A 19,174-nucleotide genomic window follows, 5' to 3' on the forward strand; every position below is an offset into this window, starting at 1 on the left:
TGTCATTGTGATTCATTGTTAGTTTATGCACAGTAATCTGTTTAAAACAGATGTTCTGAGACAGTTTAGTTTATATTCTTGTTCTATGGATAGATTCAGTGCTGCCAAAACCTGATACCGTGTACTTAGTCATCATTTCATTTGTTGAATTTTCACTTAAGTCATACTCCCCACAAAAGAGTTGTCTTTAAAAATGTCCCACAGCAGAGAACAGAGCCTCCCACACACTGATAACACCCTGTCCTTTACTCTGCTTAGTATGCTTCATATCTGCCATGTTTTCTGTCCAGTGTGTCTGTTAGCAATGGGGGGACAGGCCTATCTCTACGCCCCTTTGTCCATCTCAGCGGACGGCCCCAAATGTTCTTCTGTTGGTTAACATTCCATTCTGTTATGAGGCATTTGTGAGGGAGAGACAACAGTCATGTTTTTTTTCCTTAATCACTGTTACGAAATATTAGTCAGCTCTGACAAAGCATTGTGGAAGTCAGATCTCCCCACCAGTTGTTGTCAGTTATACAATGTGGACTCCTTCCTCCATCAGTTTTTTTTTTCTGAATCAGAACATATTGTTATAGAAATGTTACAACAAGCTACAACCTAGTGGAATTTTTTGAGTGGACCAACTAATAGTGACTGAAAGGTCAGCAAGAACATTTGGTATCGATTGGTGTCCATGGTAAACCCTGAAGACAAATGGTCACAGAAGGTCTCAAAAGGGTCGGCAATCTCTCTGACAAACTGCAGGCACACTATGCAAGATTTTCACCTTTTATGAAGCCAATTTGATGGTAAACTAACTTGTAATAGGCGAATCGTTCACCTAACATAGCTATAGAGAATAGACATAGCGAGTCCCCACCGAGAAAACCATCCATGCAACTTCCAAGAGTGGCGCCCCGCCAAAACTCGAATTCGAATCTGAAACATTACCTTGTCAGTAGATATAGCTCTTTGGAGATAGTTTTTGCCTGTTAATCCTTCACCTCCACAACAAAAGCATTTGCATTGTGTACAGAGGGGATAAGTTGCAAGTTTGCTATTTACAAAAGCAGAGTAACATATAAATACATCACGACTCTAGAGGGGGCTCTAAACTCGCCAAAAATACCTAAACCTGCATAGTGTACCTTTAAGTGAAGAGAATGTGGACACAGAAAAGGTGTGGCTGTTTACCATTTCTGTATGTTCTGAGAAAAAGTTGCAAGAATATAAGCTTGCTTATGACAGAGATAGTGATAGATGTTGTTGTCCAAATGCTTTCCCAGAGACAGTAGTTTAGATAATCTCATCTTAGTCATTTTGACTTCTCATGGGCACTAACGTGATTATGGATCAATTCAAGGGAGTGCCACTGTTGTTAAGGCCAGACCTTGAGCAGAGGGTGGGAAGGCTGCTGAGTCTGAAGTTCAGTCATCACTGTCCTTCATGTACAGTTCACAGCTCAGAAAACCTTTTGCAAGCACACCACGATTTACTGTACTGCACAAACACTGACCAGGGAAGCAAAGCTCTCCTGAAAGGTTAGCATTCCATTCCTCTTGTCGTGGGAATTCAAGATGCCGGTGTTTCATAATGGCTGTGAAAACATGCTGGTCAGTGTTTTGATATTGTACAGTCCAATCATGCTTATTTTGTCATCATTAATCAAAGCAAAGGTCAAGGCTTTTACATTTCTTCAGTTCAATGACCGTCCATTTCAGTGTCCAAAATAGACTTGTCATAGATTACGTGAGCATAGTCAAGGATTGCATGCAACACAAGCAGGAGCAGTGCCTGTTTACCTGATATATAGAATAATCAATAATCGGGTGTCGCTGTGCAACAACCTACAGCGCTCATACCATATACGGGCCCAAGTGCCCACGGAGACCCAGGTTCAAATCCAACCTGCGGTCATTTCCCAGTCCCGCCCATCTCTCTCTCTCTCCCCCCGTCACTTCCTGTCTCACTCTTCACTGTCCTATATGAATAAAGGCAAAACGGCCAAAAAATACACTTAAAAAAAAGAATAATCAATAATCAATCGATCTGATCTGTTTCCAGAGAACTACACCGTGTCTGAGTCTGGAGGGAAGACCGAGTCGGTGGCCACGCTCCAGCCGCAGCCGTCGCTCAGCTCCATCCAGACCAGCTCACCGGGGCCCAAGCGCTCGGGCAACACGCTGAAGAAGTGGCTGACCAGCCCCGTGCGCCGCCTCAGCCATGGCAGCAACGTCAAGAAGATGCCCAGCCGACCCCGAGGGGGGAAGAAGAGGGAAGGCCGCAAGAGCATGGACCTGGGGCCGCCGGAGATGCAGGACGAGGAGGTGAGCAGGGCCAGAACTGATGGCATGTCCAGGGTGAGGTGATGATGTTTGTATGAGAGGCTGAGCTCATAGTGTTCCCGGCCTGGATAGTAGTGGACATCTGGCCCTGATCAGGTGTGGGTCTGGGCCAGGTCCACTTATGAGTCAGACTGTCTAGTAAGTTTAGTTGGTTGTGTTGCAAGGGTTATGTGGATATAGAGGTCAGTGAATTGCAATGATTGTTCCGAATTTTTTGGTGTTCCTATTGTACTTAAAGGTTGTATCAGCGATTTCAGGCCCAAAAAAAGGGCCAAACATAAATGATCACATTCATCTAATCTTTCCTAACGATCCGCTAGCTGTCTGCCCCATAAGCAGGCCGTCAAAAAATGTGTCTCTGTAGGCACCCTAGGCTCCGAGATCTGTACACAAAAACAATTGCTACCAACAAGGGTTGGCAACCCACTCAAAAGCAAAATAAAGTGTTTCAACCAATAACCGACGAGATGCGCGTTTAGGTGAGTTTTAATTGCACGGGAGGGAGGGGGAGGGAGTAGCGAACTATCTCTCTGTTTTTTTTTAACATCAACAGAAGTGACGTATCCCTGCCATCACTGATACAACCTTTAATAGCAATAATTAAGTTGTACTTAATAACTTGTCTATTCATATGTCTTCCGATTCTAACCATAACCCATGATGAACTCTGACCCAGTATTGGTCTTCTTTGTACAATCAGGGACATTGCCTCCCAAAGCAAATGGTTGTTCATAATGGGCTATTCTTAACTACAGCTGATATTGTTGATGGAGTTAGGAGGAAAGTGGAAAGTCAAGAGAGGCCACATTACAACTGCTCGTATCTGATATGACATATTCTACGGGGTTATTTGCTGTGATGGATGATCGTAAGATTTCTAATTTAGATACATTCTTAAATTAGACTTGCCACTTGCGATAGCATCAAACCTCTTTGTCACACATTTCCAATGAATTGTTTCCTGTGAATGGCAGCAGTGGAATGCTCACATTGTGTTGTGTTTGTCACAGCAATGTTTTTGGTTGTTTCATGGAACAAGTACTAAATCACAATAGGGACTTTTCTGTGTCGCCCCTAGACACTATATTACGTCATTTAAGATGTTGCGGGGAATTTCTGTCCCTAATTCAGTTCATTTGTATTTACGGTCTCTCTGCAAGTGACTCATGTTTATGTCTATATAAATGATCTGCCTAAATTGATTGCTACATTAGCAGTATGAGAGTGGATGTGTAGCGCCCATGGTTACAACAAATCTTGGTAGCATTTTAGCCGTTGGCCACATTTCGCAGAGAAAACTGGCCTCCTTGTTCTCACTCTGCTTTCGAGCAGTGTATTCTAAAGAGCATGGGCCTGGCTCAAAAAGTGGCCATAGTGATACGGAGTCCGATCAGAGGGACTTGATTAGCCCATTGGAGACTTCCTGCTCAAAAAGCACTGTACACAACACAGTCTGCTGACCACACAAAGACTTACTGTGGAACAGGGCAGTTGTGTGAACCTCACCACAATAGACTTCTTTAGAATACTTCCCCCCCCCCCACACTGTCTTGCTTTCTCTTCTTTGCTCGCTCTCTCTCTCTCTCACACACACACACACACACACACACACACACACACACACACACACACACACACACACACACACACTCTCTCTCTCTCTCTTGCTCTGTGCTCACTCTTCTCAAACCACACTGTGTCTTTCTCTCATTGAGAGAGAGAGACAGTGTCGCTACACCGCTACACTGTCGCTCCTCTCTCTCCCTCCTTCTCACTCCCTCTCTGTTTTCCCTCCATTTCTTCCTCTTGTGCAGAGAAAAGAGGAGCTCCCCAAGCCTTCAGGCATGCAGAGCGGAGGAGAGGAGGAGCCTGAGGATGACTCCCACACACCCCTCCCCCCTCCCATGGAGATCATCAAAGACCCCTCGCCCAGGAGGATAAGGTACTGTAGGCTGCAGCCTCCACTTGCAGTACCAGCCATGACTGCAGGATCAGCACTATTCACACATTTAGCAGTTTGGTGGGATTATTGTATGTCATTCACACACACACACACACACACACACACACACACACACACACACACACACACACACCCACATCCCCCCATCACAAGGTCAGATGGACTGTCACTCACTTTTGTCATGTCTACAACATTCTACTTTGAAATGCTCATGTGTATCACCAGCTCATGCTAGTCATACTTCACATAAGCCCATGGACACACTGCACATGCTCACACAGACACATGCATCTATGGTATTCCTAAAAGCATTTATTTCTCCAGTCACCGGCGGTGTTTTTTTATGTGTGAAATTTTCATCCTTCTTTCTCTCTTTTTGCTCTTTATACAGTCTGTCTCTACTCTTCACACTCTCTCTCTCTCTCTCTCTCTCTCCTCTTCACATGCTCTCTCTCTCTCTCTCTCTCTCTCTCTCTCCCAGTCTGCCGTCGTCCTGTTTTCAGCCGGGAGAGCTTCATGCTGTGGTCTAACTAACATGCTGTTTTTTCACTTTCTCATCCTGGCACCTAACACTGCACTTAAGCCCGTTCCACCGTACAGAGTAGCCATTGTACACTGTTGCACTTTTGTGCTGAGATGATTTTCCCTGGAAAATTATTTCACTTCCTAGTAGTTTGCTAACTCATGGCCATTGGTTTTGTGAAAACAAACAAAATTGATCACCCGTTAAACAGTAAAGGAGGATTAACAGCATTGGCACCAACCTTCACATTACTTTATTTAGCAGACTCATCTATCCAATGCAACTTACAAGACTTGTAAGACGTGCATTGTATCCGTGAGCGCTTCCTGTTAAAGGAAATTAGTTTCTTAACCTCTTTTCACAACGATGGCCACGAGCAGCTGTATTTGATAAGGCAGTACTTGTCACATCAAACACACACAATGCTGTCTCGAGGAGACTAGCATTATTCTGTCTCTTCCACCTAGCGAGGCCGCCCCAAAGGTGCCGAGCGCTTGTTGATTAACATCCTCTCTCTCTCTCTCTCTCTTCTCCCTCTTCTTCCTCTTCCCACCCTCCTAACGTGGCCTTCCTCTTTAACCTCGTGCCTTGCAGTCCTCCGCACGGCTTGCCGCGCGCCAGGGCTCCACCGAGATCCCCAGCGCCTCCGAGCTTGTCAGTGCTATAGAGAAATTGGTCAAAACCAAGATGGTAAGTGTGCAGCTGGGGCCCATTCGGCTGGACATGGGCAGGTTCACACACCTGGCACTACAAGCTACCGCCGCCAGAGTCTCCATTAACCCTCAGTGTGTGTGTGTGTGTGTGTGTGTGTTTCCTCCTCTCTGTCTTTCTTTCTGTTGCCTTTGTCTTCAATAATGGTGTTGAGCATGCTTAAAGGTGTTGGAGGGAAATATTTTGTATTTTTTAAAAAGGGTATGGAGGGCGGTGTTTTGCTATAGTTTGTGGTCTGTCTACATTCAAAAGCTATTGTTATGATTATTATCACCTTTACTAAAAGCAGAATATACCAGTACTGTAAGCCAACTGACACCACTGCCAGTAGACTGTCATTATTGTTTCACAGTATACAACTGTGGATGTTACACTGTCCTTGTTGATAGTTGCCGACATAATTTGTCTTTGGCTACCTATGTAATTTCGGCAGAAATTCATTCTCTTTCAGGTTAGAGAACTTGGATCCATCCCAACACTCTAAATTCCTATCGATTGTTATCTTTAAACAAGATGCACTAGCCCATTTGCCACTGTGCTGACTTCACATAGGACACAATTAGCAGGCCCCCTAGTTGGGGCATTTGAGCTTCCAGCCCACCTTGCTTGTGGATAAGCTTCACCTGTTTCTGTGTGTGTGTGTGTGTGTGTGTGTGTGTGATAGACTCTGGAGCCAGGCGCCTACCCAGGGTTCAGCACGATGAGCCCCCCTGAGCAGCCCACCCCGACTCAGCCACGCGACCCTGAGCTGGAGCAGAAGGCCAAAGCCATGCGGGGCCGCATGTAAGAGCCCACCTCACTTCTCATGCCGCATCATGAAATTTAGACAATGCATTCTTTTATGTCAACTACTGGCATCCACGTGTCTCCTTTTCTGGTCTAGATAAGGAGTAACTCAGTAACTAGTATTTCACATACAGTTACGACTAGAATATTTGAATAACAACTATGTTATTCTATGCAGATGACTCGACACCCCTGTGATAAGGCACACATTCCTTTATGTTTAGTCAGTAGTCAGTCATATTACATTATGGAAAGTTGTTCATCCACAACTGATGAAACTTAAGAAAATGTTCTTGTGGTTGACCACACAGGATTGGATGTGTACAGTATATCTCCTCGTTGTGAAGAATTAAATGATTAACGTCTATAATATTCATGAATACGAATGTGGACTTACTCTAATGGTTTCTTTACAGGTTTGTTCTAAATGAGCTAATACAGACAGAGAAGGACTATGTCAAAGACTTGGGCATCGTAGTTGAGGTGAAGTTACAGCGTTTGCCTTACTTTGCCCTTAAGGTAACCTGTGTGTGTAGTACCCATACTGGCATCCACAGCACACTAACCTGTTTGTCCCTGTCCTTCCTGTCATTTCATTTGCATCAGTGTCTGCTGCCTCTCCACAGAACAGCTTTTATTTCATAAACACTCCTATTTGCATGCCACTGCCCACATGTGAATCTGACCTGAGACATGGAGACCTGGTGTTTTAGCGACGTAGCCGTGCCGGCCATAAACAGCTCCGCCGGCACAGGCCCTCACACATCTCACACCTCTGTTTGTGTAGATACGATTCGAGACTCTGTGTTTAGTGGTCATTAATCATATGTCATTAATATGGTACATCTGTTGTCCTGCACAGTGCTTCATGAAGACAATAGAGGAGAAGGGCATCCCTGAAGATATGAAGGGGAAAGACAAGATTGTATTTGGGAATATTCATCAAATTTACGACTGGCACAGAGAGTAAGTGGTCTCTCTAAGGCTAAGCGGTCACTCCAAAATATCTTGTTTAGGTTGTTGTATACGTCCACCAAAGGAGCTGACATATACTGTATGTTCACACTCTCCCTGGTGTCTTGTGGCTCATAGCTTTTTTGTGGGTGAACTGGAGAAATGTCTGGAGGACCATGAACACTTACCTGAGCTGTTCATCAAACATGTAAGTTTGGAGCTTTTTGACATTTGGAGATTTCTGACCGTGTAAACGCATTGTCTCAGCCATTGTTCACTCATGGTGATGTTAACCATGTGCTCACAGGAAAGGAGACTACATATGTATGTTGTCTACTGTCAGAACAAACCCAAGTCAGAATTCATTGTTGCTGAATATGACACTTTCTTTGAGGTATGTATAATGTACGATATATTATATTGTATAATTTTATTCTATAAAACCAAAAGCTAATCGGATGACAACCCTGACAACTTTGTTCCGTTTCTGCAGGCTATACAGCAAGACATCACCTCAAGACTCTCAATCAGTGATTTTCTGATCAAGCCTATCCAGAGAATCACAAAATATCAACTGCTTCTCAAGGTAGGAGGACCAAAACACACCCATACATTTCATTTTAATATGTAAGTCAACACAAGTGAGGGATACCTTATGTTGTTTTATTTTGTTTGCCTGCAGGACTTCTTGAAGTACAGCACCAAGGCAGGACTGGACTGTGAACATATTGAGGTACCAGCCTCAAACCAGCCTCTGAAAATGTTAAAAACTGTACAGCACTATGTTCAAATTCTTGTGTGTTAAATTTTGTTGTTTTGCAGAAAGCTGTTGATTTGATGTCTCAAGTACCGAAGCTCTGCAATGATATGATGAACTTGGGCAGGCTTCAAGGCTACGAGGTACATTTTGCCCTGTTGCATGTGTGCTATTCTGCTTAGATAAGCTAGTAGTGTGCAAATATTTGAGAGAGAACAACGTGCAAATACATGAATTTATCAAAAATTAATATTTTTTTAAAAAAAAAGAACCTATTCTGAATGATTTATTTTTACAAAACTGAGACAAGTTAATAGGGGTGCTGGCGAGAGACTGGGCATGCTCACTCACACGCTGATGGACACTCCACGTTTGTTCTTCCATGAGCTTAGTGACCTCCATTACGGACCTCCATTTCCATTACACTGGAGGTATATTAAATCTCTGACTCTGGAGATAAGGGCACATTCTCCATGCCTGGGGTAATTGGGTTGAGATTAGGGCCTAGTTGTTTGCCTGCACTGTGACCTACTAGACGAGCGTGCGGTTAGTTTTATGACCAAGTGTGGAGAGAGGCGAGGGGCCAGGCTTCATGGTCATCCACACGGGTGTTGACACACCAATGACAGCCTGGCTGCCCCTTAATGCTCTGCTGCTGACAGACTGAAGGACAAGTTGTTATTATTAATAATGATAATGCATTCAATTGAGGCGAGGCTTTTCTTGTGTTTTCTGTGATCTGTGAAGAGTAGCTCACACTCTTCGTCCTGGTTATTAATGTAACTCGCAGGAGGAATTGCACTGGCGGCCATGGCATTCATAATCATGCTAATGAGCTGGGGTGCGTTTCCCAAAACCATAGTTGCTAACCTGTTACTGCAACCAACAAAGCTGCTAACTTAGTTAGCAACCATGGTTTTGGGGAACACGCCCCTGTTTATTCAGGGAGGGAGGGAAGGAGATGGTAATGCTTACAGTGTGGTCTGGCGTTGCAGGGGAAGTTGACGAGCCAGGGCAAGCTACTGCAGCAGGAGACGTTCTTCGTGACCGAGCAAGACTCGGGTGTCCTGTCGCGCAGTAAGGAGCGTAGGGTCTTCCTCTTCGAGCAGATAGTCATCTTCAGCGAGCTTCTCCGCAAAGGCTCGTCCACCCCCGGGTACCAGTTCAAGAAGAGCATCAAGGTGAGGGACCACACTGAAACCACATTTCACTTTTAATACTTTTAATACTATTTGATTTTTTTTTAAATGAGCATGGCTGGTTCTCCTTAGTAAAGTGAGCATTTGTGTCTCTCTGAGCAGGTGTGCTTCTTGGGACTGGAGGAGCATGTTGACAATGACCCCTGTAAGTTTGTGCTGACCAGTCGTGGGTCGTCAGAGCGCTTCACACTGCAGGCTGCCAACGTAGACATCAAGCAGGTCTGGGTCAAGCACATCACAGACCTCCTAGATGCCCAGAGCAAATTTCTATCTGGTGAGAATGGCCATCAAATACTTAATGACTTGACTTTTATTCAAAAATGCTTATACGCCACATCTACCAAACACAAATTTTATATACAGTGATTACAAACATTTTATAACGGAGCTGTTGTGTGTTGTCGGGCTCTTCTGGGTTGTGTCCATCTCTCCTACTCATCCGTGCACATGCTAACTGTCCTTACAGCACTCCAGTCCCCGATCGAGTACCAGAAGGAGAAAGGTGGGTCTCACTCCCTAACCAGAAACTCGTCAGCCAGCCGTCCGTCCCAGCAGCCCGGCCGACCCAGCTCCACCACCTCGGTTGGGGTGGAGAAGCCCCCTCTCTCGGGAAGGACCCCCACTTCTCTCAAAATGTCTACCTCCAACGGCAGCCCCTGCTTCGACCCGCAGAAACACAGTGAGCGGTTTGATTCCACTCGGGTAAGTCTCAGAATGGCTTCCTGAGCCTTCCCTTAAATTGTCATTAAGTCCTCATAAAATCGCGCTCTGTCAAAACTCAGTTGCTCTGCCGAATGAGAGCACCGCTCAAAAATGAGGCTATTATTAGTCTGTTTGCTGGCCTAGTTTTCCCCCTCAACAGGACACCAGTCTGTTGATATTCTTGAGAAAACTGTGGTGTCAAAATGTTGCAGTTACACCAGATATGCACAGTAGCCATTTCTCATTTGCTATGAGTGCTTTGTACCAACCTGCAGTAAATAATTTAACACTACTTTAACGCACTACTTTAACACTACTTTAATGCTACTTTAGTAGAGTTTTCACTACTCTCAAGTTACCTCTGAAACCTTGTATGTTCTCCTGTAACTTTGGTGCATTTGTTCTGTTTGCGTATGCGTGTATGTGTGTGTGTGTGTGTCCATGTCTGTGTTCCATGCTGACTCAGCAACACGACGGCGTCCGATGTAACGGCGTCTCCTCCACCATGATGGTCATGCAGGACTACAGTGCACTGAAGGAGAACGAGATCTGCGTGAGCCAGGGCGAGGCGGTCCAGGTGCTGGCCACCAACCAGCAGAACATGTACCTGGTGTTCCGGGCGGCCAACAGCCAGTCGCCCGCCGCTGAGGGCTGGCTGCCCGGCCACATCCTGGGCCCCCTCAGTAAAACACTCCTAGACAGTGCTGATGGGAATATCAAGTAAGTGTCGCACAGCCACAACCTCCCCTCCACTGGAGCTCTGGCTGGCTGGTAGAGTCAGATGACAGAGGTGCAGGGATCTACCCGTCTTTTTATCGGAACTAACTCAGAAATGTGGGATGAAGGGCGAAGGCTAATTCCATGTTACTTTCTGTGGGCGTTATTTTTTTCCCCCTTTTTTTGTTGACTAGTAAAAAAAGAATCAAAGTCATTGCAGAAAGACTGGGACGGGAGCAAATGAACTTTAGAGGTATCTCGTTTTCTTAGAAAGAAGATGAACTGAGAGAATCTTACATCAATGTGGAACTCATTGGTCTGGACATTTATTTCTGTTTCTAACACCATTATGTTTTCTTTGTGAATTTTGAAAAAAAAAGACCTTTTTATGGACTGAGGTCTATTTCTCCAAGTGGAGAAAGTTTATGTTATTGTCTGTGGCAATTTGTACAGATTGGGTTTTTGTTGTTTTAATGTTATTTTTGAGAACTTGATTTCAGTTTTATTTTGATTTGATTGGTTACCTGATATGTTGGCCGATTATTGTAAATAGTCCTCATTTGTTTACTGATACTCTTTCCGTACATTCCTGTATAAAGTCTTTTGCACTATTTAAAAGGATCCATATTAATGAAGTCAGGTTGTGCAATATAATTATAGTCACAATGTTCAGCATTGTACTTGTAGTGTAACTAATCATTTTAAATGTATTATTTTAAATATGTAAAATAAAATTTTGACATGAGCATGACTTAACAAAGCCAAGAAAATTAAGCGTTATGTTTTGCTTTAAGGGGCTCTCAATTACATGGTGTGTACTGGAAAAGAAACTGCACAGATGCAGTCAAACAGCATTTTTCTAGCCTATTGCCATCAGTCAAAATGGATTGGAGTCCCCATATGAATCCAAACTATCCCAACGATTAATCAAATTATCAGTCTGTGAAATTCAGATATTATGTAATTTCCTTCCATAAATCAGGAAGATTTACAGACTTATTGTGATTCGGTATTTATTTATTGTAGGCTTAATGTAGGCTTCCTTTAATATGAACAAATCTAAATCTTAAAAGAATGTTTTAGTGCCGGTACTATCTTTGACAATCTATTGGATTAAACAAATGTATGTTTGAGGAGCACTATACGTTTTTGCACTTTCTTATGATTTTATTATTATAATTCCATTTTTCATGTTTTGTTGTAGTCTACTGTTTTTCTTATTTTGTACTAACCCTGCTGGTCCGAAGCAGATTACATTTGTGCTCAAAGCAGCTACCTATTGAATCTGACATCTGTTGTTTAGTGCCTGTTCATCCTAATGAAGTTAAGTCATAATAGGGGTCTTTGAAGCCCAAGTTGCTTTGACTCAAATAATGTATCCACCATGGTGTAAGACTATATGGTAATGATTTTAGGAGTATCGTTGTTATATGCTGAGGGAAGGTGAACACCAAAAATGGTCCCTGGAGGTAGCCCATGTGATGTGACAGTCAGTATTTTAGTACATAAAATAACAGCCTTTCTTTTCGAATCTGTAGGCAATTTTATATTGCTGAAGGGATACCTGTGCTATTTTCTCAATAAAGTTTGGTGACCTATCTTCTTCTCCTCCCCACCCCTGATGTGATGTACCTGCTTTGACCATTGCATCTTTTGGTACAACAGGAAGTCTCTGTCATGGAATACCCTGCGCACAAGAAAGAGGGCAGAGCAGGATAGCAGTGGTGGCAAAAGTGAAGCCAAACTTGAGAACGGACTTCCTCGGAAGCCCAAGGAGATACTGAGCACCAAGGTGGCGGTGGCAGTGAAAGTGAGTAAGCGGGCAGTGGAGGCCCCTGAATGCCTGCTGCCCTCCCCCCCTCACCTGTGTGTGCGCACCTGTGTCACGCCTGAACCCCTGTCTGGGCACTAACCGTACAGCTGCAGCAACAACTGACACCACTCCGTAGGCACAAGAAGTTCTAAGTGGTGTATTATGAAATTAGTATCCTGCCTTATGTTGTGAAATAATTCAAAATAAATTTCAGATTAGGTGAACGTGTTTAGGACAGTTTGGGCTGGTTTCCCATACATGGATTAAGCCCAGCCCTAGACTAAAAGAGAACTTCAATTGAAAGTAAGTATTTAGTCTGGGATTAGGCATAATCGAAGTGTGAGAAGTGGGCCCGATCATTTTGAGGCTGAGCAGACTCAACACATGTCCTGCATGTTTTTAAAGTTGTGATATTAAGGGTTCGTGCATTTGCAACCTTCTAAGTTCTGAAATGGTTTTGTTGCATGTCCTCAGTCTTCACTGAAAACTTCATGTATGTCCATAAAATGATATACGGTAATTAATTCAACTGAACTAACAGTTACAATGTCACCCTGACATCAGTCTTAGCGACCAACCAAATTCTACCCCACATTTTAACATGACCACTCACACTCCTTACCCTAATGTGCGTCAACAAATGTGTCAGTCATGTGGTCACAAGGACAAAATGGTCATAAGGACAACATATTCAGGTCAAAAACTGGTTTCATTTATCACATTACACTGTTGATATATCATCGTTGTGGTCTTCTAATACAAACCATAATCACTCCATTAGTGTATAAACAGGTACGCCCTCACTTCCTGGTGCCTTACTTTCCATGATTATTGCTACCATCAGCAACAGTATATTACACCACATACGACATTTAGGAATTCTCAGTTGTTTGTGAACTAATTTCATATCCTGAATGTGTCTAACAAAAACTACTACCACCAGAGATGTGCAGTAATATTGTTTGCAGTGTGCCAATCGCTGGATGCTCTCCTTCAACGGCTTGGTATTATGTCACGGAAAGCCATCACTAAACACGATGTCTGTGTCCTATGCAAGCCGTGTGCTTTCATGTCGCCCATGTCTCCTGCTGGCACATGCCTGTAGTAAGGACAGGAGGAGGCCTGGTCACCTGTCTAACCATCCTCTCTCTCATCCCACACCACAGGAGGCAAACAGTTCAGAGGAGTCAGATTGTGATGACGAGCTAGACCCCAAAACTAGCATGGAGGTAGTACTTAAAATAAAGTCCACCATGCATGCAGCCCTAGCAGTGTGTGTGTGTGTGTGTGTGTGTGTGTGTGTGTGTGTGTGTGTGTGTGTGCGCTGTAGTGTTTTAGTAGCCTATAGCTCATCATGACTAGTATTTTAGGACTGTGTGATGGACATGAAGCTCTGAGTAATGGTTTGTAGCCTTTATGATTTTGTTTCTAGATTTTATTTTCTCTAGTAATATTTTAAGAAATGTTTTTTGTTTTTTTTTTTTTTTTTTTGCTTTTCTTTTGTCCTACTGTAATTTTGCTTTTGTGTGTTTTGTTTGAATCACTGATCTAAAGATTTGTTTCTAATGACTTTAGGATTGTTTATGCATCATGGTTTAGGCTATGCATGTATACATTTAAAAGTGCAGCAAGCTACTGTGTTAAAGCTCACACAAATGCTTCTCCAAATCTGTGTCACTAATTTCTGCTTGTAATTTGTACATGGTTGGATGAGTGTGGTGTTGCCGTGTAAAGTGGTACACAGGTTGTGGTCTCAAATCACTGTCAAAAGACAAGTCTTGATTTTGACAAAGGATTTAGTTTAACACACATGCGCGCACGGACGCGCACACACACACGTCGGTCTGAGAAATTGAGGTTTCAGTTCACCATCATGATCACTGTTTTCTCGATGTAAGAATAGCGCCCCTAAGTGGTCAAGTCATATAATTAACCAGCTGTGTGACTAGAGCACAAATATCAGTTTGACGACGTTGGCGTCTACCTTTAGATAAGTTTGTTTTAACTATCATTTATTTGCTTTGCAGCTATTGAACCCCAACTTTATTCAAGAAGGTAAGAACTCCTGGACACTCAAATTGGGTTTTTGCTTGTTGGAGAGTTTATCATCACGTCCCAAATACATGGTTGAATAAATAACGTTTTTTACGCTGCCATGCACAAAAGTGAAACCGCAGACAAATGCGAATCTGTTATGTTATGATTTTGTCTAAAAGTTGCTCCAGAGTTCCTGATCCCTCTGGCCGATGTGACGTGTGCATTTGGGGAGACCGTGGTCTTATGCTGCAAGGTCTGTGGGCGGCCGAAGCCAAAGATCACTCTGAAGGGACCGGATCAGAGTCTAATAGTGAACAGCAGTCGATTCACAATAAACATCAGGTACATTTATATGTCAAATGACTGATGACTGTGCTCGCTCTCAAAAAAAGCAGATGACTATTTGCATGCACACCAACAGTCCAGAGCCCATCCAGTAAATATGGTTGATTTGAATTGGAAAAAAAAATACTCAAATATTAGATTTTTAGGTACTGAAACATTTTAATAATAATAATAATAATACATTTTATTTAAAGCGCCTTTCATGTCACCCTATGACACTGTACAATAAGACGAGAACATAGACATAAGAGTAACATAAAAGCATCATACAAGGACGGTACGTAGACAAGACGTTTTTTGAATAAGCATTAAGATAAGAGAGCCAGGTTTCCTGTCTGAGACCCTGGGTGGCAAACAAGTGTGTTTTTTTAAGAGCAGGTAGTGCAGCAGGTGCCGGGGCACACAGGATCTGGAGGGTTTTCACAATGCTTTTTTAATCCTGTGGGAACCAGGGCCAGATCAGTGCCTCATGAGAAGTCAGCTGTGAAATCTCAGTGTTCTATCACAGCTGACTTGGCCACAGTAAAGGGAGGGCCCTGCTGTCTAATGCTTTGGAGATTCCTTTACTGCTCTGACATGAGAGGTTTCAGAGAGATTCCAGGATGATATCTGCTGCAATGACACCGAGATCTTAGAATACGTCGGTTTGATGTCAGATCAAAGTGTCAATCTGTTTGAAGGGGTCCGTTTTTGACATTTTCATTTTCTGGTAATAGGGAAATGGTTTGATGTGCACTTTGTAAAACAAAGCCAGTTTTAATCATGTCCTTTCTGGATAAGCAAAGTGGACGGCAGTGTTAGACAGGAGGAGATCTCAGCTTGTCAGATGGAGGACCCTGTCAAGAGCTCTTGAGATGCCATCGCTACTTTTCAGTCTCCCTCCAACCAGCAGCTTTGAGATATGCCATTCTGTTTACCTGCAGGGATACAGGTGACATTCTGCTGAAGATCTGTAACCTGTTGCCCCAAGACACAGGGATTTACACCTGTGTGGCTGTCAATGACCACGGCACCGCCTCATCCTCTGCCTCAATTAAAGTCCAGGGTAAGGAAAAGACCCAATGTTTCTCTCTCTCTCTCTCTCTCTCTCTCTCTCTCTCTCTCTGTCTCTGTGTCTCTCTCTCTCTGTCTGTCTCTCCCTCTCTGTCTTTCATACACAACTCTTTCTGCCTCTCACTCCGCTCTCTCTCTCTCTCCCTTTGTTTCTCTGTTGCGTCCTGCTGCTACACAACATTTATGCTCTTGCCCGACTTAGAGCTGACACACACACACACACACAGGTATACAGGTATATACAATACACCCTGACACACACACGCACATACACAGGGGAGGGGGTAACAAAACAAGTGTGTTTAATAAACATATTAAAGTGAAAAGGATCAATAACAAGTGATGCATTCATCTTATTTCATAGGTATCCCGTCAGCCCCTGCCCGGCCAGTGGCCCAAGAGGCGAGCAGCTCTGCAGTGATTGTCCACTGGCTTCCTCCAGCCAGCTCGGGAAACTGCGCTGTGTCCAGTTACAACGTGGAGTACCGACAAGAGGGTAAGAATGCAGCACATCTGCTGTTTATATCAAACATGCTTCACCAAGCGGCTTGGTTCCAACTCACTCCATTATAAGCCTATTGCGAGGCTAATGGGCCGTGCCTGTGCTCCTGATCACTTAGACTCGCTGGTTTGGCTGCAGTCGGTATCCACATCAGATGTGTGTGTGAAAATTGAAGACCTGATCCCCGGTGGGCACTACCAGTTTCGGGTTAGTGCCAGCAACCCGTGGGGGGTCAGTCCACCCAGTGAGCCATCCAACATGGTCACCCTTCCCAGTGGACGTGAGTCACATTCTGTGTGTGTGTGTGTGTGTGTGTGTGTGTGTGTGTGTGTGTGAGAGGAGGGAGTCACGGACATATTCTTGGTGAAATGTGGACCACTAAACTTTTTTTATGATTGTTTTTTAAGCCTCTACGTATGATGAGTTGTGTGTGTTCGGGAGGAGGGAGTCATTGACATATTCTTAGTGAAATGTGGACCACTAAACTTTTTTTATGATTGTCTTTAAGCCTCTACATATGATGGGATGGGGATTCAGTGGAAAGATCATTTTGAGTCAGCTTTCACTGAAATATCTGAAATTGGGAGGTAGGTTCTAAAATGCATTTTGTCTATTCAGTTCATGTCACTTGCATACTTATTCAGGAAGTGAAACTGAACTACATTCCTCTCCCCTCTGATTGTAGGGGCCGATTCTCTGTGGTGAAGAAGTGCCTGAACAAGGCCACCAAGAAGGATGTGGCTGTGAAGTGTGTCAATAAGAAGATGCAGAAGAAGGAGCAGGTGGCCCATGAGGCGGACATCCTCAAGCACGTCCAGCATCCACAGCTGGTGGCCCTCACTGACACCTACGAGACCGCGACTGCATATGTTCTGGTCTTAGAACTGTAAGTTCCCTACTCTGTTAGACACAAGGCTGTGAGTTGCCAATCGTCAGGTTTGCATTGTGGTAAATCTTTATGTTTGTCTTTCTGTAGCTTGGAGGATGGGAGGCTTTTTGACTACCTAGTGGCTCATGATGAACTGATGGAGGAGAAGGTGGCGTATTTTGTGAAGGACACCTTAGAGGCCTTGCAGCATCTGCACACCTGTAGAGTTGCTCACCTTGACCTAAAGGTGGGTTGATGCAACAAATATATTTCCAGTTCGCCCATTTATACAGCAAGTCCGTTCTCACTGTTTTTTTGTAATTTCTGTAGCCTGAAAATCTCCTGGTGGATCTCCATGTGCCAGTTCCCTGTGTGAAGCTCATTGATTTTGGAGACGCCATTCAAGTCTCTGGTCACCGCTACGTACACCTCCTTCTTGGAAACCCCGAGTTCTCCGCCCCAGAGTTGATTCAAGGCACGCCGGTGTCTCTGACCTCGGACGTGTGGAGCGTTGGCGTGCTGGCCTACGTCATGCTGAGCGGAGTCTCCCCGTTCCTGGACGAGAGCCTGGAGGAGACCTGCGTGAACATCTGCAAGCTGGACTTCTGCTTCCCCGAGGAGTACTTCTGCGGCGTCAGCCAGGCTGCCCGGGACTTCATCACGTCCACACTCCAGCAGGACCCCCGCAAGCGGCCAACGGCCACGTTCTGCCTGCAGCACCCCTGGGTCAGTGCCCACAGCGGAGACTACTCCAAGACCCCGCTGGACACAGCTAGGCTGGCGTCCTTTATAGACCGCCGCCGGCAACTGCACGATGTGCGCCCGGTCACCAACATCAAGGGTCTGGTGACGAGCAGCATGGGCCATACCCTATGAGGATGCCCACGCCTGAGGAGTGGTCATACTCTGGTCTTTGTGGCAGTCAGATGTGTTCTTCATGTACTGATTGTGTCCTCCATGTGGGATCATGGTAGTGATCACAACATGCCCTGAAATGCGACTTCTATGGACTAAAAAACTCCAGTGCACTTAAAGAACCACATAGGTTCACATAAGGCCACAGAAACAATTTCAACTGGTTTGTTACCATTTGTTTTAAATTTCACTCACTGTTATCGATTCCAATTGAAGACAAAGACAAACAACAGAACAAATGTACAATATCTGTAGAATCTGTGGTCAAACTATAATATGTGCATCAGAAAGAAATATTTAGCACTTTGGACTTGAATGAAATAAAATGTACAGTGCATACAGTTTACCTGCTATTTTCACATTGGTCCACTTGCGATAACAATAAAAATGTAACTAGTGTAACTGACTGGTTAGTGTATACTATATTACTGTTCTGACTGTACTAACTACACCATGCCAGAGGCTTAATATAGCCAAACACCATCTTTTCATTTGACTTCTGTTTCAATAGTTTATCAACGTTATGACTCGGAACTGAACTAAACACTACATCTGTTGTTGTAGTTATTGTTCCTGTATTCTTGCAACAGTATTTAAATGAGCAGTTTTGGATGCAATGATTCTGCTATTTTTTAGCTTTGCCTTTTAAAGGATTCTTGTTGATGGTTATATGTTTCTGTCTTCAAAACAAATTATAGTCTAGTGGGAACTGATTACTTGTTCAACTACATCATGGCAACCATTATAGTTATATAACCATCAGAGCTCACTTGGTGTCCTTAGATCATTCCACATTTCACTTGTTTGTGAAAAACAATGCTGATACACGTCCTAGTGTAATCCTTAGTGTAAAATCCATAACTGACTGGGAAACGTCCAAGCCTTAATACTATTTATTTTTTGTAACAGTTGTAGCTGTGCCTCCGATGTGAAATTAATGTATTTGTTTAATTCTTTACGCAGACAGGTTATTATCATTCTGAAAATATCACATTTTTTTAC

General features: G+C 43.8%; 1 protein-coding gene across 1 annotated transcript in view; it reads left to right on the forward strand.

Moving 5' to 3' along the window:
* kalrna (kalirin RhoGEF kinase a) overlaps positions 1–18,921 on the forward strand; it is a 148,391-nt gene extending 129,470 nt beyond the window's left edge. Inside the window, 27 exon segments of the mRNA XM_048238600.1 lie at positions 2,047–2,347; positions 4,144–4,250; positions 4,253–4,269; positions 5,408–5,503; positions 6,189–6,307; positions 6,727–6,793; positions 7,173–7,276; positions 7,403–7,472; positions 7,572–7,658; positions 7,758–7,850; positions 7,947–7,997; positions 8,087–8,164; positions 9,017–9,202; positions 9,323–9,494; positions 9,687–9,922; positions 10,389–10,642; positions 12,305–12,443; positions 13,619–13,681; positions 14,480–14,507; positions 14,669–14,831; positions 15,758–15,879; positions 16,252–16,383; positions 16,508–16,669; positions 16,898–16,976; positions 17,075–17,275; positions 17,366–17,504; positions 17,588–18,921. Coding sequence (XP_048094557.1) covers positions 2,047–2,347; positions 4,144–4,250; positions 4,253–4,269; positions 5,408–5,503; positions 6,189–6,307; positions 6,727–6,793; positions 7,173–7,276; positions 7,403–7,472; positions 7,572–7,658; positions 7,758–7,850; positions 7,947–7,997; positions 8,087–8,164; positions 9,017–9,202; positions 9,323–9,494; positions 9,687–9,922; positions 10,389–10,642; positions 12,305–12,443; positions 13,619–13,681; positions 14,480–14,507; positions 14,669–14,831; positions 15,758–15,879; positions 16,252–16,383; positions 16,508–16,669; positions 16,898–16,976; positions 17,075–17,275; positions 17,366–17,504; positions 17,588–18,133 — 3,812 coding nt within the window. The 3' untranslated portion in view covers positions 18,134–18,921.
* The last annotated feature ends 253 nt before the right edge of the window (positions 18,922–19,174 follow it).

This window comes from Alosa alosa, chromosome 3 (assembly GCF_017589495.1).
Source record: "Alosa alosa isolate M-15738 ecotype Scorff River chromosome 3, AALO_Geno_1.1, whole genome shotgun sequence".
Lineage (NCBI taxonomy): Eukaryota > Metazoa > Chordata > Actinopteri > Clupeiformes > Clupeidae > Alosa > Alosa alosa.